We start from the raw sequence: 24,132 nt of genomic DNA, 5'->3' as shown, positions 1-24,132 counted from the left end.
AACCTGAAGCCAAAATAGAAGAGACATTCCACTCCTTCTCAGCAACGACTGAGTTAAACAGTCATAGAAACTGCACTTAATATTACCTAGGGCAGTTGAAACATTAAGTGACTCACGCTCTCCTTTGATGTCATTTTTTAAACTAAAGAGCTGTTTTCTTTGCAAAGAAAAAGAAGGGAAAACTTTAAAATCATCCCTTTAAACTTCAGATCCAATAGATTAAAAGCCACTTTGCCTCCTGGTCTCAGTTTCAAAGTCAATTCCTCGCCCCACCCCCCAAAAATCACGAGTCATATATCAAATATCTGGTACCCAAGAAATTTATTGCCATAAATTCATTCAATTAATTTACTGAATGACCACACTGAACATACACCATCTGAATTCAACAAAGACGCTGAATTTTATCTTTACGTCCTCCTAGCATTTCCATGGTTATACTGGTAAACGTGGGTTATTTTCTCTCAATTTGAGAAAAAGAAAGTGCAGTGAACAAATCTTTCAGATAGCAGCTATCACATAAATAAAATCTGATGAAAGGGGAAAATAGGGGTTCTCTATGCCCAACACCTCCTTGTGACGTTTTTAAATGGTTTAGAATCGTCTAAATATCTACTAATCTAAATATCAGACTAAATCCTTACATGCTACATCTTTATTTGCCATGGTAATGGCATAAAAAGCGGGGAATACTGTTGGCGTGTATGAGTTCAATTCTCCGACAATGCCGAAGTTTGAAGCCAATGAATTCATGCCGCTCCCCCTTAACTTTCCATTAACCTAGCTAACCAGAAATTGACAGACTGAGATTTCGGATTGTTTTATTTCCCAGGCTCCCCCTCTGGCGGAGGCAGGAAAGAGGGGCGCAAACAAGGGGTATGGTAAACTGCAAATAAGACGAACAATCCTAAATAAAAGACAATTACTATGAAGCAGATAGAAGCGAAAGATTAGTTTTGCACTTTCAGCCCTGGGACTCCGTTCCAGAATTCAGCACCGCCTGCCAAAAGCAATGGCATTAGAGCAAATGATTAAGTATCACCCACAACCTTCCGCCTCAACACTCCCGGGAAGGACTTCATCCACCTCAGTTATGATCCTGCCGGGCAGTGCGTGAGGAGCGGCGCTAACGCATTTTGAGTAAGCGAGGCCCACAGAGCGCAAGACGAGCTCATAACGAAAACTCCAAGAGTTTCCCAAGCAGGGACCTCAACACAAAGTCCCTGCTCTCGGTGCAGGCTGCAGAGCCGCTGCCTCCTACCGCTCACCGGGAAAAAGGGATCCCTCCACCGCAGAGCGGGGGTCCCAAAACTCGCCTCCTGCCGCCAAATCCGTCCCTCCCTCCCCGACCCGAGCCCACCACCCTCTCTTCAGAGCTCCCAGAGAGGATCGCCATGGTCTCACTCAGTCCTTCCGCCCCGCTCGAGACGAGACCAGCCACCACCCCTCTCGGACCTGTCCCCGCGGGGTCCGAGCCGGCAGCGCGACGCCTCCATCCCCACGGCTCAGGAAGTGGCAACCAAGTCCAGAACCCCCGACGCCCCTGCTAGGGTGGCAAGCCTGGCCGGCGACCGGGCCCCGCCCCCTGGCAACCGCACCCCGCACTGTTGCCTCCGTCTATTGGTCCTCGTGCCCATCGCTCGTCTCTCATTGGCTATTGCTGCCGCCCGGCGATGCGGGAGGGTTTCTAGGGGGCGGAGGCGCCGGGAGTTAAAGGCGCCTGCGCCGGAACTCGGGTGACACGCTGGGTAAGGCTGGGTCCCCCGAGCGCTTCTCCCGCATGGGATGGGGTGGAGGGCGGAGGGATGTGTTCGCGTCAGTCGCGTTGGCTCCCAGCGGGGGCGGGGGGGGGGGGTCAGTTTGTCAGAGGAGCGGCGCATCCCCCTAACCGCCACCCACTGAGCTGCCTCCCCGCGTCGCCGCCGTTTGTACCCAGAGACCACCCAGAGCGCTCTCCGGAGGTCTGTAATGTTAGGACTCACTCATAGACCTCTGCCGGCGCCCTCACAGTCCGGGCCCTCCCGACACCAGAGCCTTTCGGGAAGCACACTTGCACCCTCTCCAGCAGTCATTGCCTTTGAATGCGTCTTTCATAGTTATCTGGTATCGCATTCCATCTGCACAAAATTCCTTCAGCCTTCCCTACTCCAGCCCAAGCTTTTACAGCATTGCTGGATCAATTCTACAGATTTTAAGAACCTTTCCCATTTACCTCTCTGTGGATGATCCTCAAACATCCATATCCCACGAGATTCCCTATCCAAATATGTACTCTCATTTCCAATAAATTTTGTCGCCACTTCCTTTCTCACCACCAACGTACACGTATTATTGTAACCCCTACAAAACACCCTGGCACAAGTTACCGCATGTTGTCTTTATAGCATTCGGAGGTCAGCTGTTTCCACACTGGTTTGCCTTTCTAAGAGGCACAGAAGTTGGCACAAGCTGGGAGAGCAGAGCATCCCTTTGATGTGTCAGCCTCCGCTCTCTGGGGGACCCTAAACACAGTTGATTATGGGGGCTTCAGAGTCCCATCTATGAAATAAACAGAATAATCCCTGCTTGTTTAGCTCCGGCTAGACCGGACAGAGTAGTTGCTTAAAACTGAACGGATGCAGTTGAAAGAGATGCTATCTGTATTGGTGAAAGGGCAACCGAGGCAGTTTTTGACTGGGCAGACGTGCTCTAGTCACAGTAAGTAGTCTTCTCTGACAAGTTTCCATATTTAATTACATACATTTCAAGAAATCATTTTCCCACCCTATTTGATATTTACAGATTAGTTTGGTTGCAAATAAAAAAACCAAAATACGGCAAACCTAAGCAACTTATCTACATCCCCTTTATGACCCCTGACCCCATTGTATTCAGTTAGGGCTTGCTGCCTTTCCTCACCTTGGCCTTTGAGCAGAGGAGCAAGGTTGCAGAGGGGACAGCTCAGCTACAAAGTCGCTTTAAGTTTGCTTTAATTTTTCCCTGCCCATCATATCATAAAGGAAGCTGCTGCTGAGCCTGACACAGAGTTTGTACTCAAAAATGTGGAATGAATTAGTTTGAATGAGGTGATTAGAGGATTAATTAGTGGTTTTTAAAAAACAATGAAGACAGACCTTTTGTGGAGAAGGCAGTATTGCTGAGTGATTGGTAATCAGAAGCAGGGGTCTCTAAAACCTTTCTGCAACCATTTATTTACATACATTTTAAATAGTTACTACAAGATACTTTAAAATTTTAAACAGTTAATGTAAGAAAAATATGAACTGTTTCTGACACTAAAAACTTTCTAGGAAAAGATATTTTAAAGAGCAAATCTGGGAATTGAATTCCCTTATGACTCCAAAATTCTGATTAAGACATCTTTTTTCTATTGAGGTTATTGATTTTATTTCTGTTTTATTCTCCTAATGTACTCTCCTGCAAGCCAGAAAAGTACTTTAGCAACTTCATGAAAATTTCTCAAGACTGTTGGAGTCTGAGGAATCCAGTGAGTTCTTCACAAGGAACTGGTTTTTGTTCAGCTTCCCTCTCTCCCTGAGGTAAGTAAACAAGTGGCATCGTCTCCTCCATGTGACCTTAATCCCATACTTCTCTTCAGGGGTGTCTTTAACTAGAACAGGCCCAGCCTCTGGGCTCTTGGGAGTACTAGTGTGGAAGGAGCCGCTCAGAAGGCTACGTTCCCTCTGATCGGGGGAAACAGGCCCCTCCTTCACAAATGATGACTCTGGGGTCTGGATATCAGGTGGAATGAATACATAAGGTAAGTTTTGAAGCACGTGTGCTGACACTTCCCCACAGCTTTGAGGACTGAGCATTGGAACTAAGGACCTTCCAGAAATGCGCTTTTCTGACTGACCAGGACATTCCCTGGTCAAGGGCGCCCCAAGTGCAGCTGAACTGGAGGAAGACAGCGGACTCTCAAATGTTAGATGTGGGAACTTGGAGGTGGTGGATTTTCGACTTGAATGTCTTGCCTGGTTTCGACGATGATGCTTCTGGTTCACTGGGAACCAGCCTTCTGCTGTCATATCAAACTGAGGTGATACCTTAAGGATCAAAAACAAAAACCAAAAAGAAGTGAGGCAGGCCAGCTACCAAGTAGGAACCTGAGGGTGGAAACTATACCGAAGGACCAGAATTCTAAATGGGGGCCCACTATAGTAATGGCCACAGAACAAAATATCCTTCTAACAGGATATTAAAATAAAGGGATATGAGCTTTGGGCAAGTAATTCGATCTCTCTGGCTTTCGGCTTCCTCGTGTTTAAGAAAAGGGACAATGCCTCCTTTACTTTATCACACCACAACTTGTTTAACAATCTTTAAACTTTGAGGGCAGCGACCAGCAATCTTCCTCACTTTGATGCCCAGCACCTGGCAGAGTGCCTGGCACGAAGAAGGCCCCCAGTGGAGTGAATGCTGAGTTCAAGAATAGGGAATGAGATCATGTATGGGAAGCAGCTAGCATTAAAACCTGACACATGGGGGCGCCTCGGTTGCTCAGTGGCTTAAGCCTCGGCCTTCGGCGCAGGTCATGATCTCAGGGTCCTAGGATTGAGCCCCACATCAGCCTCTCTGCTCAGGGGGGAGCCTGCTTCCCCTTCTCTCTCTGCCTGCTTCTCTGCCTACTTGTAATCTCTCTCTCTGTCAAATAAATAAATAAACTTAAAAAAAAAAAACCCACGCAACTCTTCTTTAAAAAAAAAAAACACCCGACACATGAAGAGTTCTCTAAATGTTCACTCCTCACCCACGGGATTCTAACATTTCAGTTTCTTCTACAATTCCTAAGCAAGTATTTGTTTCTTCCAAGCAATCCTGAACAAGCTATATTTATTAAGCACTCTTAAGTTTATGCTTTTGTCTGGCCCTCTGGCTATACTACTGCCCTGACAGTAGCTGTATTCTCTTCCTAGAGCCTTGAAACTGTCAAAATATGATATGTCATTTCTGTGGGTTTTTTCCCAGGTTCACTCTATTAAACTGTAAATACCATACCTAGTTAAATAGTTTACCTCTCAAGTGAAGCTTGGGGAACAGTCTCATTTTTGACTCATTCTGCCATTTATCTGGCTGCTTCAGTGACCTACTGGGTAATGAAACTTTTATACTGAACTCTTTAAGAAGAATGTGGAGGGAAAGACTCCTACTCCAACCAGCCTTTGCCTCAGCTTGAACTTAGAAAATATACAGGGCGCGGGGTGGCTCAGTGGATTGAGCCTCTGCCTTCGGCTCAGGTCATGGTCTTAGGGTCCTGGAATCAAGGCCCTTGTCGGACTCTCTGCTCAGCGGGGAGCCTGCTTCCCCTATTCCCTCTCTCTGCCTGCCTCTCTGCCTACTTGTGATCTCTCTCTCTGTCAAATAAATAAACAAAATCTTTAAAAAGAAAAGAAAATATACAAAGATGGCTGATAACAAAAAGAATACATTGCCTCCTTATCCCAGTCCCCAGGAACCTTTGGAGGCCCTGGCTCAAGGGGCAGAAGTGGCAGCATTCTGAAAAGCCTAACCGAGCAAAAGTCAAAGTAAGAATCCCATGGCCTACCCAGGAAGTGACGGTGTTATGGTCAATGGGCTTGCTGGGCACCTGTCTAGTGTGGGTGATGGTAAGCTGGGGAGAGCCATAGTGGTGTTTGGGGCCCTCCAGTGGTGGTTCTTGGAATAGCAGCTGGCCTTTCTGGGAACGCTGGCGGCGTTTTTTTCTGGGAGGCATCAATAGGTGAATGAAGAGCAGTTAGTAACCGCATGATGCTGGTTGTAGTCAGGCGGGAGTTCAGGCTCCGATTCCAACCCATGCCTGCAGAGGGGAAAAAACAAAAGGTGGGAGACAATTCTGATGATTCCGTCCCCAGCTCTTGTTCATCCTCTGTCAACCAGTACTACTATCAACTACCACCCCTACCTCCACACTGCAGGGAGCACAGCTTCCTATCCCTACGACCACCAAGTAAAAACACAGGAGTTCCTGTTCAACAACGTTCATTCAATGCACACTGATCGAGCGTGTGCTGGATGCCATGCTGGGCGTTGGGAATTTAAAGATGCATAACCATTGATTCTACGATCATTTATCAAGTGCCAAGTGCTTGTAGGGACACAAAGGTAAGATTGTGCCTGTCTTCAAAGAACTGAGAGGCTAGCAGAGAGAGACAGAAAATTATGATAAAGAATGCTTCCACGTACTGCGGGGGAGGCTTTCTAGAGAGGGTAATACCTGACCTAGTTACAGAAGGGCTAGGGAAAGCCTCCAGGCTGAGGAACAGCACATACAGAGGCCCGGAGACAAGACTGAGAATTCAAGGTCTCATAGACTCCATGCAGCAGGACACAGCATATGCAAAGACAGATGCAAGACCTCAGAGGCTGGACCCGTGTCAGGGTCAAGTCAGAAAAAGCAGGTGTGGGGCACTGGGGTGTTGCTCAGATGGTTAGGCGGCTGCCTTCGGCTCAGGTCATGATCTCCAGGTCGGGGATCGAACCCCACATCAGGCTCTCAGAGGGGAGCCTGTTTCTCCTTCTGCCTCTGCCTCTCCCCCTGCTTGTGTGCTCTCTCTCTCTCTCAAGTGAATAAATAAAATCTTAAAAATAAAAAAAAAGAAAAAGGAAAAAAGCAAGTGTGCCATACGTGTTTGGACTCTAGCCTAAGTTGTCGCTGAAGATTTTCAAGCAGAACGATGTGATCACACTTAGATTGTTTTTTTAACTTTCTCTTCAGATAATTTTGAACATACACAAAAGGGGGATGAATAATATGAGCCCCCAAGTACTCATCACCCAGCTGCAACGACCATCAACCCATAGCCATCCGGATCCATCACACCCTTCATCCACTTCCCCTACTCCTGTATTATGAAGATGATATTGCCAACCATTATATCATCTCCATTAATTATACATACATATATATATATATATATATATATATATATGTATATTCCTTAATATTATCAAATATGCAGGGATGCCTGGGTAGCTCAGTGGGTTAAGCTTCTACCTTTGGCTCAGGTCATGACCCCAAGGTCCTGGGATCGAGTCCCGCATAGGGCTCCTTGCTCAGCGGGGAGCCTGCTTCTCCCTCTGCCTGCCACTCCCCCTGCTTGTGCTCTCTCTGACAAATTAAAAAATGTATTATCAAATATCTAGACCTGTTCAAATTTTCAATTGTTTCATAAATGTCATAATTAGTTGTTTTTGTCTTTTAGACAGGTCATCCTGGCAACAGCGTGGAAGGAGAGGGAGTTCTCTCGAAGTAGGCGGTCAGGTTTTAGGAGGTTACTTAAGTGAGAAATGATCAGGCCTGAATCTGGGCTACGTCAGTGGAAATGGGGGCTAGACACAGAAGCAGGACTAACAGGCCCATGGAGTAATAAAAAGTCTGAAAAAAGTGGCCAGATCTAGTAACCAGATCGACTTCAGTAAGAGCTTCATCAGTGGAAGCGTGGGAGAGAAGTTTGCGTGCAACGGAGAGTTGCATGGGAGGTGCAGCTGAGCATCTGGCAAAGTCCCCCAACAGGGCAGATAGGTCCCACCACACATTCATGATTCATTCAGTCAGTCAACAATAAAAAGTAGCATACTCTTATGTTACTTATGTCACTAGGCAGTGGAGATACAGGTAAAGGAAAAAGAAAGGACAAAACTCAGGAACTAACATTTTTAGGGAGAACACAGGTAATATACCCAGCTGTTTGTCTGTTCGTTCAGCCATTCAGTCAACACTTACTGAGTGCCCACAGTGCTAGGCCCTGTTCCTGGGGCTGGAAATATAAACCAGAGAACAAAATGAAATCCCTGCCCTCATGGTGCTTACATCCTAGCTGGGAAGGGTCTATGGAGAAAAACCACAAACAGGATAAGGGATTGGCCCAACTCGGTGCTCTTTTAGACAGGGTTGTCAGGGAAGGTAACTGAAAAAGTGATATCTGTGCAAAGACCTGAAATGAAGAAAGAGAAGATGAGAACCAGTTCAAGTGACACAGGGCTTCACAGGCAAGGAGAAGGACTCTGGACTTAATTATTCTTGGTGTGACAGGAAGCCACGGCAAGGCTCTGGACAGCGAAGCGACATTAATATTTTACAATGATAACTTCAGACAGTCTGTAAGAACAGGTGGGTTGGGAGAGCAGGCGTGGAGAAAGGAAGCAGGGTGCCCAGTTAAAGGGCTGCTGCAGGAGTCCCGTGGAGAGAGGACAGCAATAGCAATGACTCCAAAGTGTTGACATTAGCCAGCCTCCAATAGACATGACATTGCTAGGCAGTAATCCTACTACGTTTCCTTCATCAACTCATTATCTGCAGATTATCTTAAGATATTTCCACTTTCTTAAAACCTTAGAACTCCCCATCCCTCTTAACAAATGACCTTACTTCCTACTTCACAGAGAATGCAAGAGACACCAAAGAAAATACTCTCACTTTCCAGATACCGAACATACAAACCTATATATATCTGCATCCATTCTCTTCATACTACAATCGCAGGTCAGTCCTGTTTGCTCTCTAAAACCTTTCCGTCTGGCTGTGTTTTGGAGCTTTTCTTACTTTACACACCTTTCAGAGGCAATCATCGGCTCACACCTACAAGTGGATGACTTAAATATTTATACGCTCAGCTTAGAATTCTCTACACTCAGTACCCACATACCCACTGCCTACTTGACACCAACTAGATGTCTCAAATACAGCTGAAATTCAACTTATTTATATATTTTAAATTTTCCAGTTGACTCTAAATATCTTTTTTTTTTCCTTTTTAAGATTTTATTTTTTTACTTATTTGACAGAGAGAGAGAAAGCCCACAAGCAGCAAGAGTAGCAGACAGTGGGAGAGGTTGCAGACTCCCTGATGAGCAGGAAGCCAGATGAAGGGATCTATCCTGTACCCCTGGATCAAGACCCAAGCCAAAGGCAGACACCTAACTGACTAAGCCACCCAGGCGCCCTCAAACTCAACATATTTAAAGATTTTATTTCTTTATTTGACAGACGGAGATCACAAGTAGGCAGAGAGGCAGGCGGGCGGGGGGGGTAAGGGGGGGTGGGAACAGGCTCCTTGCTGAGCAGAGGGCCCGATGCGGGGCTCAATCCCAGGACCCTGAGATCACGACCTGAGCCGAAGGCAGAGGCTTAACCCACTGAGCCACCCAGGCGCCCCATAACTCAACATATTTAAAACTGAATTCATGATCCTCTCCCCTGCACCTGCTCCACAGGTGATTATCTTCCAAGGCCCTTGCTCGGGGTATGGTATGATCATTCTTCTAGTTACGTAGCCAGAAACCTTGACATGTCCCACCTCTGTCCCCATCCAACATCATCAAGCCCTGACAACCTTACCTCTTAAGCATGTCTTCAATAATGCCCCTTTTGCCCCTCTCTCATGCTCTTTCTCTCCCCACCACCTTTGAAGTTCCAACAGTCCTGATCTGGAGTATTGCAGTAGCCTAAACGGGTCTACCCTCATCCGCTCCAGCACCCCCTGCAGGGGAAGCTTTTAAAAATGCAAATCTGATCTTGACTCACAGCTTAAAATTTCTGATTTCTGGATAAGGCCCAAACTCCCTCAGTTATGGCTAAGATCCTATTTCCTCTAGCTCCAGCTTCGTCTCACACCACACTCTATTCAGGTCTCTCAGCCCTGGCTCCTGCTATTCTTCAGGCTTTGTACACCCCCAATCTTCTTCCTGCCACACAGCCTTTGCACACCATCTTCCCTTTGCTTTGCGGCGTCCACTCCCTTCTTTGCACAAAGGCATCAGACCTCAGAACAAGCTTCTGTCCAGAAAAGTCTTTCCCGACCTACCGAAGGCAAAATCTTATGGTAGATACTCAGTTATCAATGACCTCTCTAATTTATCCCTTCGCAGCTATAATTCTCCTCTTGCTTATTCGATTCTTCAGAAATGGCTGTTGTCTCCTCTCTTCCCGTCAGACTGTATACGGGGTAAGGAAAGAACCTCCCCTACTACCACTGGTACCCTAGCAGGGCCTGGCACATAGTAGGTGCTCATCAAAATGTGTCGACCAAGTTAATCAAGTATTATCATGGCGTGGTTTTCTTTAAGATGGAGGAAGCTTAAACAAGATGTCACGCCGGTCGACTAGTCGAGGCGGCCAGACGATTGTTCGTCGGCGGGGCAAGGAGTCGTTTCCCCCCAGGAGGGAAGCCAAACCCGGGAGGCTTTGAAAAGGCCGGAGGACCGCGAGAGAGGCGGGAAGAGCGGCGCCGGGGGCGGGCGCAGGACAGCGACCCCGAACGCGCGAGGGAGCGCAGGCCGAGGGCGCCGGCCCCGGGCAGCGCCATCTCCCCGCCGCCCCGGCCGGCCCGGCCGCCCCCCGCCGCGGGGGCCCCTCCTGCGCCCTCCAGGCGGCCCCCGGCCGCCCCCCTCCCCACGAGCCGGCCGCCGGCCCGCCTTACCCGCCCGGCAGCGTCCCGGCCGCGGCTCCCCTGGGCCGCCGCGGCTTTCGAGCCCGGAACGCTGAGACAAGGACGGCCGCCGATTGGCGACGCTCCGTCACGTGACCGCAACGCTCCGCCGGCGCCAATTTCAAACAGCGGAACAAACTGAAAGCTCCGGTGCCCGACCCCACCCCCGACCCCCTGGCCCGGGACCCCTCCCCTCCCGGGATCCCCCGGGATTCCCCACCCCTCCCACACCGCCGGGGACCCGGCCGGCCTGGCGCGAGTCCCTGTCCGGGCCCCTGGCTCGGCCCCCAGGTTGGAGGAGCCGGGAGCCCACCCTCGGAGCCACAGCCCAGCAGCAGCGGCGGCGGCTGCAGACGCGAGGTGAGCGGAGCGGGGCGGGGGCGGGGTGCGGAGGAATGGAGTCGGAGCTGGGGCCGGGGCAGAGGCAGGGAGCCCGGGCTCGGGCGCCGAGGTCAGGGGGTCTAGCGGCAGGGCGCAGGACTGGAGTGGAGGTTTGGGGCCCCACGGGAAGGAGGGCTGGGAGAGGGAGCAAACTTTTTCTGCCTCCAACCTCCTGGCCTTTTCCTCGCTTCTTCCTCACACCACCTCTTGGCCTTCCCTGGAATTTTGACCTCTGTGCCCTGCCCACAACCTCGGGGCTGCTGCTGGGGTGGCCTACTTTTCTAGGCCGACCGTGGCTGGCGTGAAGATTGAGCTTATTCTGCATTAAGTCAAAGACAAAACTGTCCACACCCTCCGCTCCTCCCAAGCGCTCTCACCACTGAGCAGCACAGCCTCCACCCTATCCTTTTCCAGGGCCCTTCTCCTGGTTCCTGAGAACCTGCAAGGTTTCCCTGGTCAGGATGGGCAGTGGTGTCAGAGGAGTCACTCTGGAAGTCCCCTAGCTTAAAGAGTTGGCCATGATAGGAAGAGACTGGTCAGAGAGTTGAAAGCAAAATTAAGCCTTAGACCTGGAAGATACCTTTTGGGGATGGGGAAGGAATAATAGTATTTCCTCATTGGTGGGCAAGGGAGGAAGGGAGGGAGGGAGGCAGGCCCAAAGAGACAGGAGGTAGAAATAAAACTGAGATTTGAAAGTAGAGGAAACCTAGTTATAAAGGAAAGGAAGGGGGCGAGTGGAGAGAGCCTGTGAACTCTAAGCAGGTGGCAAATGTCTTTGGGCTGTGACAGACATTTTTAGGAGATACTGGATTTCCTAACACAGACAGCCCATTTTTCTGTCAAAGTGCCTTTAAAGAGGATTACATGATTTTACATGATGGCGGAGTATTCCGTGTATCTATTAAAATCATCAAACACAAAAAAATTTTTTTAAGATTTTATTTATTTGAGAGAGAGAGCACGAGAGCGGGGTGAGGAGTAGAGGGAGAAGCAGACTCCCCGCTGAGCAGGGAGCCCAACGTGGGGCTCGATACCAGGACCCCGGGATCATGACCTGAGCTGAAGGCAGATGCTTAAGTGACTGAGCCACCCAGGCGCCCAATAAACACATTATTTTTTAATTTTTATTATTTTTTATTATTATTATTATTATTTTTTAATTTTATTTGACAGACAGAGATCACAAGTAGGCAGAGAGGCAGGTAGAGAGAGAGAGGGAAGTAGGCTCCCTGCCAAGCAGAGAGCCCGATGCGGGGCTCCATCTCAGGACCCTGGGATCATGACCTGAGCCGAAGGCAGAGGCTTTAACCCACTGAGCCACCCAGGCGCCCCAACACATTTTTTTAAAAGATAAAACTATTTTCCTTAACATGACAAAGCCAACTTAGCATATTGATGATCGCACATTCTGTTGGCCGAGAGATAGGGAATGTAGTCTTGGTTCTGGAAGAGAAATCAAGCAATCGAGTGACATGCTTAAAAAGTTAAAATATGAATAAGCACATGCAAGTACTAAAATGTCGCTATAGAAATACTTTGCAAATTGTGAAAGAAAAGTGTACTCTTGCTTTTACCAGCAAGGATAATAGCCTGTGAGATGAATAGCACCATGGGCTTTGAATAGAGCAGTTTCTGTTTTCTTTTGAGGTCTTGTGAAGTGGGAGACGATGGCAAGGGAACAGTAGTGCAATCTGCCTTTCTCCTCTGATCCTAGGACACTTATCCTTTTATTTATAGACTGAGATGATATAAAAATATACAGGCTTTATCAATCCTAAAATACATTATGGGATCAGAGTTTGGTCCTCAAATTGCCAAATGTCCTCCTATTCCAGCATTCCTGTCCCTAGAGTCACTGAAAGTGATCTGTACTATAATAAGCAATCATAGAAATTTCCACATTTTTGTAACTGTCCTATTCATTTCTGTAGCCAAACATTCTTAAGCTTCGGGAAGACCTTTGGTCATTTTGACCTATGTTCAACCCTGCTTTCCCCTTTTGAAATGCTTCAGTTTTAGCTTTCTTTTGTCATAGAACTCATCTCCTTATTGTCTGAGGTCTTTACAGAGGCCCAGGGATCATTAACCTGGGCCCGTGGGCTCATGCTTTTGGTTATGGAAAGAGGAACGCCTCTCTCTAGCAGTACCTCCTTCTCAGCCTAACAGATTTCTGACATCCTGCTGTTCCTTGCACTTTCCAGGGCCCGTGCTTGTGATTCTCAATGGAGAGTGAAAACACAGATTCATAATGAAAACCAGCCCCCGTCGGCCACTGATTCTCAAAAGACGGAGGCTGCCCCTTCCTGTTCAAAATGCCCCAGGTGAAACATCAGGAGAGGAACCTAAGAGGCCCCTTGCCCAACAGGAGCCTGGTCAAGCACAGACCTCCAAGGAGGCGGCAGAGTCCAATTCCTGCAAGTTTCCAGCTGGGATCAAGATCATCAACCACCCCACCATGCCCAACACCCAAGTGGTGGCCGTCCCGAACAATGCCAATATCCAGAGCATCATCACAGCATTGACCGCCAAAGGAAAAGAGAGTGGCAGCAGTGGCCCCAACAAATTCATCCTCATCAGCTGTGGGGGAGCCCCCACTCACCCTCCAGGACCCCAGCCTCAAGCCCAAACCAGCAATGATCCCAAGAGGACAGAAGTGGTCACCGAGACCCTGGGACCAAAGCCTGCAGCTAGGGATGTGAATCTTCCTAGACCACCTGGAGCCCTTCCTGGGCAGAGATGGGAGAGCTGTGGTACGTGGTCTGCAAGGCAAAGGGGTGAGGAGCCCAGCCTTTCCTCTCTGGTAGAAAGGACTGCAGTCTGTCACATTGGTACTTAACAGACAGGCACCTAGCCTGAACCAGGGGAAAGTCTTGTCTTTCTTCATCCCAAATCCTTGACCCAGATCCTTTGGGCACCGTCGAAAGTACCCAAATTATAATTTAGCATTTCTCTTATTTTTCCTTATATTAGGAAAGGATTTGTTTCTTCTTGCTGTTCTCTTTCCCGTTGACCATAAGGAAATAGGAATCTTTCTCCATTTTAATAAAGGAGAAAACGGAAGCATGAGGAGGAAAAGTGACTTTGTTTGCACAAATACTAACTTTGGTAAAGTTGCCTTGACTGATCTCTCAGGCTCAGTGTGGCTCCGGAGTTTCTCCTAAGATCTGTAATGGGGCAGAGTACCTGAGGACCACAGTAGATACAGCACGTGTTCCCGGTCCCTACGGGTAGAGGTCTTGGAGAGATGCTCCCTACCCACCAATTTTGATGGGCCTGCCAGGCACTGGGATCAGGCAGCTAAGTGGCATCTTGGGTTGTTTACTCTCTAGCTGGCAGCGAGGCGGCAGGCTGCATTCTCGACAACAGCTTGACCAACATCCAGTGGCTTGGAAAGATGAGTTCTGACGGGCTGGGTTCCAGCAGCATCAAGCAAGAGATGGAGGAGAAGGAGAATCGTCACCTGGAACAGAATCAGGTAAAGGTGACTTCTCACTAGGGAAGTCGGGGACAGGGCAGGGCCCTTCTAAAAAGGGAAATGGATCAAGTGACCTGTGGAGCAGAATTTCCAAGCTCTGGTATTAGCCCTTTGCTTAGCGCTATTCTGCATAACATTTGAGCTACCTTTGCGCCTGGCATCTTTTTGGCCCCATTTGTGACATTTCCTTGAGGGTGGCTGTTCCTGGCTCACTGTGTATTCCATGAGCGCTAAGTTTGTACTCTGCCCTTAGCAGGTACTGGGTAGATACTCGGGAAATGATGAAGTTGAAATCTTTCCTTAGTTGGGAAAGATTGAGCTTTAAAGAGGCAGCCCAACAGTATGAAAGGAATAGAGGATTTTTTTTAATGTATTTTTTTTTAAGATTTTTATTTATTTATATGACAGAGATCACAAGTAGGCCGAGAGGCAGGCAGAGAAAGAGAGGAAGAGAAGCAGGCCTCCTGCTGAGCAGAGAGCCCGATGTGGGGCTCGATCCCAGGACCCTGGGATCATGACCTGAGCCGAAAGCAGTGGCTTTTACCCACTGAGCCACCCAGGCGCCCCAGGAATAGAGGATTTTTAACAAGATAGTCCTATTAGGGATGCCTGGATGGCTAAGTCAAGCGCCTGCCTTCGGCTCAGGTCATGACCTCAGGGTCCTGGGATCGAGCCCCGCATTGGGCTCCCTGCTCCAAGGGAAGCCTCTTCTCCCTCTTCCACTCCCCCTGCTTGTGTTCCCTGCCTCACTGTGTCTATGTCAAAAAAATAAAAATCTTTAAAAAAAAAAAAAGTTTTATTAGAAGATACATTAATAGCAAATAAAGTTGTTAGGTATGAATTTTAAATAGTCTGGCAAGCAGATTCAATTTGACCCAACTATGTGGCCTGGGGTTGTTTTTTACTATTTTGCTGCATACGCCCTTAAATCCATCATTCCTCAGCCTTTAAAAGTGACAATTTACATGAATGTGTGCATAAGTAAAACTTAAAACTTGTGCACTTTCTAAAGTTAGAGCTCAGGTTTTAAATTCTTTATCTTTTTAAAAGATTTATTTATTTATTTATTTGATGGAGAGAGAAATCACAAGTAGGCACAGAGGCAGGCAGAGGGGGGCGGTGGGTAATAGGCTACCTGCTGAGCGGAGAGCCTGATGTGGAGCTCGATCCTAGGACCCTGAGATCATGACCTGAGCCAAAGGCAGAGGCTTAACCCACTGAGCCACCCAGACACTCCTATTTTTTTTTTAAAGATTTATTCATCTATTTATTCCAGAGAGAGTGAGAGATTGGGCGAGCGGAGGGGCGGGGGTGGGGCAGAGGAAGAGAGACAATTTCAAACCAACTCCAAGCTGAGGGCCAAGCCCAACCCGGAACTCAATCCCATGACCCTGAGATCATGACCTGAGCTGAAACCAAGTGTCAGAGGCTCAATTGACCAGGCCGCCCAGGCAGCCCAGAGCTCAGTTTTTTCAACTGTGACCTATCAGCTCTTTGCCTAAGGCTTAGCCAAATGTATGCTTTGCAGACATTTGTCCATCCTATATTCCTGAAAATATCTCATACAAACCCCCAAAAGACATGGGTTTATTCACATCCCATCGGTAGTAGAAAACAGATGAAGATGTTGGTCTCTTGACTCTCAGGTCTGAAAAATGAGCGTGATTTTAGGATAAAATCAATGGTTGAAGAATCCTGATGTACGGGCACCTGGGTGGCTTAGTCGTTAGGCGTCTGCCTTTGACTCAGTCATGATCCTGGGGTCCTGGGATCGAGCCCCGCGTCGAGCTCCCTGCCCGGTTGGAAGCCTGCTTCTCTCCCACTCCCCCTGCTTGTGTTCCCTCTCTCACTGTTTCTCTCTATCAAATAAATAAATAAATATTTTTTTTAAAAAATCCTGATGTACACCCAAACTTTCCTGAGAGGTTTCCACTAGCAGACTGGACCTCCACTTATTATGGGACAACATATTCAACAAAATGAACAATGACACAGAAGTGGCTCCACATTGTCCAGGGACTGGACCAGATCATCGCTACACTTCCTGATCCTAAAATTTTATTCTATGGAATAGTTGTCTCAGATGAGTAGGTTTCTAGCAGAATTCCATCAGTTAAAAGGTTTCTCTAGGGGTGTTCTTTGAGGGGGCCCCGGGGAGGTCTTATGAACTCTTCCATGTCATTTCTTTTTCTCCTTGCCTTTGGCGTCTCGTAACCCGCAGGTCGAGGAGCCCCCGGGAGCATCCGCATCCTGGCAGGACTCTGTGTCTGAGCGGCCGCCATACTCTTACATGGCCATGATACAGTTCGCCATCAATAGCACCGAGAGGAAGCGCATGACCTTGAAGGACATCTATACTTGGATCGAGGACCACTTCCCCTATTTCAAGCACATTGCCAAGCCAGGCTGGAAGGTACATAACCCGTAGCGATGACCGCCGAGGTCCCTCTGGCCCAGCAATTTGTCTACACAGATGTGCGGCCTTGTGTCCGGTGCTCTGAGGAACAGTTCAATGCCGAGAAAGCTGGAACTGTTAACAAGTGTATGTTTCTAAGATGTAACTTGAATGGCAGCTGGAGTGACTAAGTAGCTTTACAAAAAGACCTTAATGAAAAAAAAAATGCTGTCCATGACCCAAGATTCACCTCCTCTAATGTCACATGTCCTCTCCAGGAGGCAGAGATTTTCTCTTCATTGTACCTGTGGGGACACTGAGGTCCCTTGGAGTCGCTGTCGCTCATACTAACTGACAGGGCCACAGCGTTGGGCTTCTGACAGACACACAGCTCCAAGCAAGGGTTTTCTTTTGTTTTGTTTTGTTTCCTCCGTGGTAGAACTCTTCACACTCTTACCTCAATGAATTTTCCTGGTTTCTTAGTTTCTTCACTCGCCTGTCTTGCCACTGATTGCTTCGCAGCCTCAGTCCTCTTTCCTAGCTGCTGAGACCCATCCGGGTCTTCTCTTTTACCACCAGCCATTGGATTGATGGCTTGATGGCCCGTGTTGGCAGCTCCTCGGTGTGGAACGGCAGGGAGAGAGCTCCACTAGGCAAGACTGTGAGGACAAGGACACTGCTGGCTACAGCGGGGGAGGCCTGAGGCTGATGTCCCCTCGGGAACATCAAAGGGAACGACTCTGAAGCTTAAGTAGCTGACTAGTAGTTGTCTTTCTGTACTTGCAGAACTCCATCCGCCACAACCTTTCTCTCCATGACATGTTTGTTCGGGAGACGTCTGCCAATGGCAAGGTCTCCTTCTGGACTATCCACCCCAGTGCCAATCGCTACTTGACGTTGGACCAGGTGTTCAAGGTGAGTATCCTGGTTCCCTCTAAATAGGGCCAGAATTGGTTGTCCTAGTATCCATCTCAAAAGGAAACAAGTTGTCCTTGTGATGCGCTTACCTGGCCAGGGCAGACTTAGAAGCCAGACAGCCCGGAGACGAACTATATAAAACTAGCCGAATTAAATACGGTTGGCATACACCAAATGACACACTTTTAGGCTATACCAGGTCTCGGGGAGGGCTGCTCTGATCCAAATGGATGACTTCCCCCGGCAGTGTTTCCTTAACTGCTTTGTGGGTAAGAATTGCCCAGATTGCTTGTTAAAATAGAGCATCCCAGGCCCTGATCGTGGGGCTTCTGACTCAGTGGGTCTGGGATGGGACCAGTTATATGCATTTTTATCAAGCCTCTCAGGTGATTCCTACAGAGAAAGTCTAGGAACCTTGCATTGAAAGAGCCCTTCTTCAGCCTGGAGACCAGAAACCAGCTACCAGAACATCTTTTCAGAAGTGATTGTTTGGGGATTTCAGAGTCCCCACAAGGCAGCTTGCAAGCTATCCCTGTTCCCCTGGGCTGGCACATTGTCCCCTGGGACCCTCAGCATCCAACAGGACTAGCTGTTTTTCCCAACCTGGGCAGACTGACCACGCTGGTGGTAACTTCATCTCATTTCTCTCCCACAATGCCTGACCGCCACCAGCCACTGGACCCAGGGTCTCCACAATCGCCTGAGCACTTGGAATCAGTAAGATTCTTCTCCTCCCGGCTCGGGGCTTGGCCTTGTTTTCCTTTCACCGTGCAGCATGGCTTTAGTGGACAGGGGAAGGGAGCCTATGTGGCTTGTGTGACTGCCAGCCCTAAACACAGAGCACCCTGAGCTCCTGGGAGTAAGGAAATTGACGGCCGCCACCTCATCCCCCCGTTCCTCCCAGCTCGTGCCCACTTCTCCTACCCCCCACAATGGGCACAACGAAGGTCATGGAGCAGAGCACGGTGTGGCAAGAGGACGTGCCACAGGCTTCGTGCAAGACGGCAACCTCAAGTGCATGGTGTAGGCCTGGCAAGCAGCAGTTTTCCCTCTTCCTTTCCTACCTGGCTTTTCTCTGCCACTAGTAGAGCTCCATGCTTTAGCATCCCCTGGGGGTGGCGAGGACACATGGATGAGGTGGTAGGACCGTCCTGCCATGGTAGGTCTGTGTGCCATCCACCTGTTCCCACTAACCAGGCTCTGGAGACAGTGCTCACTTGCATCCACCCCAGACCGGCCTTTACTTTCTGGGCTGTCGGTTAGCTCAGTGCACCGTACCAGAGCAGCTGGCGGGTTCTCCTGCCCTCTCCCCCTGCCTCATTAACCCAGGTTTCTTTCTCTCCCTCTCTGCCACAAGCAGCAGCAGAAACGACCCAATCCTGAACTCCGCCGGAATGTGACCATCAAAACTGAACTCCCACTGGGCGCACGTTAGTATGGGACAGTGGGCATCAAGCTAGTCCTTGCTCTGGGGGCATATTTTAAAGACAACCAGGCTGCGGGAGTCTGTGGCCAAGCTTGAAGGGCGCTGAGCCCAGAGAAGGAGAGCGAGCTCCTGGGATTGAGAAGGGCTGTATTCCTGGACCCCTGCTCCTGATCTCTCCCGTGTCCTCCTAGGGCGGAAGATGAAGCCACTGCTCCCACGGGTCAGCTCATACCTGGTACCCATCCAGTTCCCAGTGAACCAATCACTGGTGCTGCAGCCCTCGGTCAAGGTGCCACTGCCCCTGGCAGCTTCCCTCATGAGCTCGGAGCTTGCCCGCCACAGCAAGCGAGTCCGTATCGCCCCCAAGGTGAGTGGTTTCCGTTTTGCTCCGAGGAGACACTCCAGTCCATTAAAAGTGTTGAACCTATAGTTTGCAAGCCCTCTGCTAAGTGTTCCCGGAGAAGTTTATAAATCTAGTTGGGTAGACAAGGTGTTTCCCTCTGTATGACAAAGGAGAATTCAAGAGCATTGTAAGAGCTAAAGAAGAACTTGGATTACGGTGTAAGCGATGTCAGAAGCCCATGGACACCTGATGAGTTTATTAGAACTACCTTTGGGTAAGCAAACAGGTGTAGCAACAGCATTCTGATGGGCAGTGCCGTGGAGGCAGGAGATGCCAGTTTATACATAGTAACGGTAGAGCGATTGGGTCAGTCTAGCTCTGGAGGTTCTCAGTCTCCATACTGTTGACATTCAGGGCTAGATAATTCTTTGTTGGGGATGGACAGGTAAGGTCCTACCCACTGAGGGATCTTTTAGCAGTATCCCTTGTCTCTTCCCACTACATTCCAGGAGCCTCCCCTAGTATGACAATTAAAACATGTCCAGACATTGTCACATGTCCCCTAGAGGATGAGAGGGTGGGGTTAGCACCCCTTGGTTGAGCATCAGTGACCTATTTTGGGGAGAAAGTGAGGAGGGTTAAGTGAAGACCATCTCGTGATGAGCTACCAAGTCTGGACTCTGGAGAGAAGGGTTTGTGAGCAAGAGCCGACTGATAACAAAGCAGAGAAAAGGGCCCCCTTGCCTCCTTCACTGAGATGGAAAGAGCATGGGCTCTGGAGTTTAGAGAGACTTGGGTTTGCTTTATTTTTTTTTAATTGAAAAAATATTTTTTAAATATACATAAAATTATACATACCACCATATGTAATTTTACCTAAATGTATCCATGTGACTATAGCCCATATACTGTTTTTGTTTTATTTACAGTCTTTTTTTTTCCCCTTTTCTTCTTTCTGCCTCCCCTCCCCGACCTTCACTCATATCCCCCTGCTGCCTGTGATACCCGCTGCTAACTGCATAGTGTGCTTGCTTTTGTCATATGTCCTTGCTCTTCACGTACTATAGGTACACACACAGCCATAATCACTTTATATATGCACATACGACACCCAGAACATTCAAAATGGGATCACGCTACACTTTCCTGCCACAGGGAGAGTCTTCCAAGTTACTTGACATTGGCTCTAATTCATTGATTCTTAATGGTGACATAATAATCCACCGTGTGCCTAGGCCATAAATGTTCCAGCATTCCACTTTTATGGGTACATTTTGTTTCTGGCTTTTTTGCCCTATGAACAACACAGCAATAAATGTCTTTGCAGGTACCTTTCTTACAAGTGCTTTTATTTCTGTGGGCTAGAAAACCAAGAGATTGCCCAGGGGAAAGGTGTTTTCCATTTTATTAAATCTTACTAGATACAGTTTCCAAAAAAATATATGACAATTTACATTTCTACCAGCAATATGTGACAAGATCCGTATATTTGCCGGCAATTGGTATTAATGGTCTTTTACATATTTGCCCATTTGCTATGTGTAAATGATATCTCCTTGTTTCATTTTATCTCTCCTTTGCTTATCAGTAAGTGCCAGTACCTTCTCATTATGTTGGGTCACTTAGAACGGTTCACCACGAGATTGTTATGTTGAGGCATGGCCCATCTTTCTAGGGGATTTTGTTAATAATGTGTGAAAGTTCTTTGTTATTAAAATATTAACTTCTGTCCTTGGTGCTGAAGTTGTTTTTTTGGGTTTTTTTTTTAACTTTCGTTGTTTATCTCTTGGTTTATGGAATCTCTTGCCACAGTAAAAGATTTTAAGTTTTTATATAGTCAACTATGTCTCTCTTCTCTTTTACAGCTTCTGGGTTTCCAGTCTTGCTTAAGAAGTTCGCCCCCCACCCTCAGATTGTACATGTAGTCTCCTAGATTCTCTTTCAGGATTCGTATGGTTTTAATTTTTCTGTTGAAGTCTTTGTATATGGTATGGAACAGGCATCCAATTTTATGGTCTCTCAGCTGTGTACTAGTTGTACCAACGCCATATTTAAACAACATTCTACCTTTGACCCCCAGAATTGAACTATGCCCTTCATCATACATTCTCAGATTTCATAATTTGTAAGACTTTAAAAAGACAAAAGAGAGGACCAGTACCAACATGTGGCTTACTTTAGTCATGATCTTGTGTCCCACCTGGTGACTGGGGTGAGTGTCAAGGCCTGGAGAGCTCCCTCTCACCACACCCCTGCTTTCCTTTCAGGTGCTGCTAGCCGAGGAAGGGGTGGCCCCTCTGCCCACCACAGGGCCTGTGCAAGAGGACAAGCTCCTGCTTGGAGAAGGGCTGTCTCCTCTGCTTCCAATTCCGTCCATCAAGGAGGAAGAACCCCAGCCTGGGGAGGAAATGCTACCCTTGGGGAGACCCATCAAAGTAGAGAGCCCACCCTTGGAGGAGTGGCCCTCACCATACCCGTCTGTCAAAGAGGAATCGTCTCACTCCTGGGAGGGTTCGTCCCACTCTCCCACTCCAAGGCCCAAGAAGTCCTACGGTGGGCTCAAGTCCCCAGCCCGGTGTGTCTCGGAAATGCTCGTGATTAAACGAAGGGAGGGGAGGGAGATGAGCCGGTCTCGAAGGAAACAGCACCTTCTGCCTCCTTGTCTGGACGAGCCTGAGCTGTTCTTCGAGGGCCCTGGGGCTTCCCAGCGAGCCACAGATCTCCCTTTGCCTGCAGAGTCCTCTGGGCCTGCCTCCCAGCTTGGCTACTCCCAGGAGGAGGGAGGACCTTTTAAGACACCCATTAAGGAGATGCTGCCCATCTCCTCCACCCCGAGCAAATCTGTCCTTCCCGTGACCCCTGAATCCTGGAGGCTCACACCCCCAGCCAAAGTAGGGGGGCTAGATTTCAGCCCAGTACAAGCCACCCAGGCTGCCTTTTGCCCCCTGCCTGATTCCCTGGGGCTGACGGATTTTAGCACCACCCCGCTGAAAAGTATCCCCCTCTTTGACTCACCCCGAGAGCTCCTCAATTCAGAGCCCTTTGACCTCACTTCTGACCCCTTCAGCACCTCTTCCCCCTCAGATATGGAAGTCCCCAAGCCAGACTCCCCTGGGCCAGAGGTGACCAGCCTTGTAGCCAACCGTTCTCTGACAGAAGGCCTGGTTCTGGACACAATGAATGACAGCCTCAGCAAGATCCTGCTGGACATCAGCTTTCCTGGCCTGGAGGAAGATCCTCTGGGCCCTGACAGCATCAACTGGGCTCAGTTCATTCCTGAGCTGCGGTAGAGGCCTGGCCTTACCCTTGCTGCCCAAGCTGTCCACACTTCCAGGAGCTCGTGTGGCTGGGCCATCCAAGCCTCATGGGGAGTGAGGATAACAGGCAGGGACCATCCACTCCTCTAGTTCCACTTCACCTGGTCACACCATGGCCACTACTGAGCCCTCTGCAAGCAGCGAGGTCCTGGTGACTGGTCACTGTGCCACCAATGCTCCCTCAGAGAATCCAGTTCCTCACTCTCCCTGCTAGGAGCTGAAGGGTGGGAAGAGCAAAAACAAGGGTGAAAAAAAGATTAGGAAACCCCCCAGACTGTTTACACCTGAGCCCAACAGTCTCCCACCTTCTCTGCTCCTTGCAGCGTGGCCCTTGTAAATAGTATATATTCTCCAAATTATCCTCTAATTATAAATGTAAGCTTATTTCCTTAGATCATTATCTAGAGACTGCCAGAAGATGGGTGGGATGACAAGGGATTTCAATTTGCTTCTGTTCCTTGCTTTTAATTCCTAGAGAAGGGAGGACATGCCGTGCAGGGTTTCTCCCAGGCCCAGGAGACCTGCCTCAAGGACCCTTTACTGTAGGCACCCAGACAAGCAGATCTGCTTCCTCGGGTCTCATTGCCCATCCCTCCCACCTTCCCATGTTTCCAAGTCCGCTTTCCTGCAAGAAGAAATCCCAATAAAAAGGTCTCTTGTCATGGGTCAGGAGTTGAATTGGGGGTGGGGGAGTGGATGCATCTGAAGCAAAGAATGGGTGCCCAGATGTGCTCCCATGAGACGTTTCTCTGATAATGTCCCTAATCATGCCAGAGAGACTAGCCATTGCCAAGAACTTGGCCCAAGGCTTGAGAAGACTGAAAGGGCCCTGCCCTGCCTAGCTTCCTTAGCTCACACCTCGGCTTTGCTACGAGCCACCCTAGGCCCCAGCTGACCTCATGCATGTGAGCCAGCTCAAGAACACTACCATGACTGTCAATAAAATCCAGAGTGGAAGTGTGGTTTCTGTGGTGTGTCGGTGTCTGGTCCCTGAAGCGTAGGGAGGGGTTGGAGGAGACTGTGGGAGACAATGGAGATGGTGGTGACAGGGAAGAGGTAAGGCCCACAGCCAGCACGAAGTGCGTGAAGGAGAGCACTGCCTGCCCCACACAGGGCACTCCCTGCCCAGGCACACATCCTTCCTAGCACAGAACCTGGTCCTGTATGGCCAGCCTCTTCAGCACCTCTGAACCTGATGGTTAACTTGGCCCTTTAGCGTTCTCTGTAAGGAAAGGCCTATAGAGGGGCAGGGCCCTCCCCTCCCGGAGCAGTAGGGAAGAATGGGCAGAGATATAGGTGGCTCAGGACTTCTACCCCAATCCAGGGCGTGGAGGCCAGCCTGCCCTGCTTTTCTCTTCCTGCCCTCCTAGACACCTCCCTCCCCAGAAGCTCCTCTGGTCACCATCTTTTGCTAAAAATGGAGGAGTCCTATCCCCCTGCCTGTCTCCCT

At 48.9% G+C, this 24,132-nt stretch overlaps 2 protein-coding genes across 8 annotated transcripts; one reads left to right on the top strand and one right to left on the bottom strand.

The window, feature by feature from the left end:
• Positions 1 to 2,858: 2,858 nt before the first annotated feature.
• Positions 2,859 to 10,478, bottom strand: LOC111159767 (RAD9-HUS1-RAD1 interacting nuclear orphan 1). 3 transcript variants are annotated; one of them, XM_022522357.1, is made up of 3 exons: positions 10,419 to 10,478; positions 5,546 to 5,797; positions 2,859 to 4,046 (listed from the first exon to the last, which is right to left on the bottom strand). In XM_022522357.1, exons 2-3 carry the CDS (start codon positions 5,711 to 5,713, stop codon positions 3,447 to 3,449), a joined length of 768 nt encoding a protein of 255 aa, XP_022378065.1. In that variant the 5' UTR covers positions 5,714 to 5,797; positions 10,419 to 10,478; the 3' UTR covers positions 2,859 to 3,446. The 3 variants fall into 3 exon arrangements, with proteins under 3 accessions (XP_022378065.1, XP_022378067.1, XP_022378066.1); XM_022522359.1 differs by having other exon boundaries at positions 5,588 to 5,797; XM_022522358.1 differs by lacking the exon at positions 10,419 to 10,478 and adding an exon at positions 9,707 to 9,800.
• A 248-nt stretch (positions 10,479 to 10,726) lies between these two features.
• On the top strand, positions 10,727 to 23,642 carry LOC111159814 (forkhead box M1). 5 transcript variants are annotated; one of them, XM_022522437.1, is made up of 9 exons: positions 10,727 to 10,787; positions 13,010 to 13,558; positions 14,138 to 14,283; positions 16,505 to 16,696; positions 17,465 to 17,593; positions 18,269 to 18,313; positions 18,957 to 19,026; positions 19,214 to 19,389; positions 21,633 to 23,642. In XM_022522437.1, exons 2-9 carry the CDS (start codon positions 13,057 to 13,059, stop codon positions 22,653 to 22,655), a joined length of 2,283 nt encoding a protein of 760 aa, XP_022378145.1. In that variant the 5' UTR covers positions 10,727 to 10,787; positions 13,010 to 13,056; the 3' UTR covers positions 22,656 to 23,642. The 5 variants fall into 5 exon arrangements, with proteins under 5 accessions (XP_022378145.1, XP_022378144.1, XP_022378147.1 ...); XM_022522436.1 differs by having other exon boundaries at positions 18,954 to 19,026; XM_022522439.1 differs by having other exon boundaries at positions 14,138 to 14,289.
• The last annotated feature ends 490 nt before the right edge of the window (positions 23,643 to 24,132 follow it).

This window comes from Enhydra lutris, unplaced genomic scaffold, assembly GCF_002288905.1.
Source record: "Enhydra lutris kenyoni isolate GAN:26980312 unplaced genomic scaffold, ASM228890v2 scaffoldscaffold69, whole genome shotgun sequence".
In the NCBI taxonomy this organism is placed as follows: Eukaryota; Metazoa; Chordata; class Mammalia; order Carnivora; family Mustelidae; genus Enhydra; species Enhydra lutris.
The sequence above is the reverse complement of the archived record's forward strand: the minus strand, read 5'-3'. Positions and strand labels throughout refer to the sequence as shown.

What these genes read in the sequence shown, in the direction of transcription:
- LOC111159814 (XM_022522439.1), top strand. Translation starts at nt 13,057, where the DNA reads ATGAAAACCAGCCCCCGTCGGCCACTGATTCTCAAAAGACGGAGGCTG. An exon ending in GCAGAGATGGGAGAGCTGTG is followed by an intron (nt 13,559 to 14,137) that starts GTACGTGGTCTG and finishes TTTACTCTCTAG; the next exon opens with CTGGCAGCGAGGCGGCAGGC. An exon ending in CGTTGGACCAGGTGTTCAAG is followed by an intron (nt 17,594 to 18,268) that starts GTGAGTATCCTG and finishes GACCGCCACCAG; the next exon opens with CCACTGGACCCAGGGTCTCC.
- LOC111159767 (XM_022522357.1), bottom strand. Translation starts at nt 5,713, where the DNA reads ATGCCTCCCAGAAAAAAACGCCGCCAGCGTTCCCAGAAAGGCCAGCTG. An exon ending in ATAACACCGTCACTTCCTGG is followed by an intron (nt 4,047 to 5,545) that starts GTAGGCCATGGG and finishes TTGATCCTTAAG; the next exon opens with GTATCACCTCAGTTTGATAT.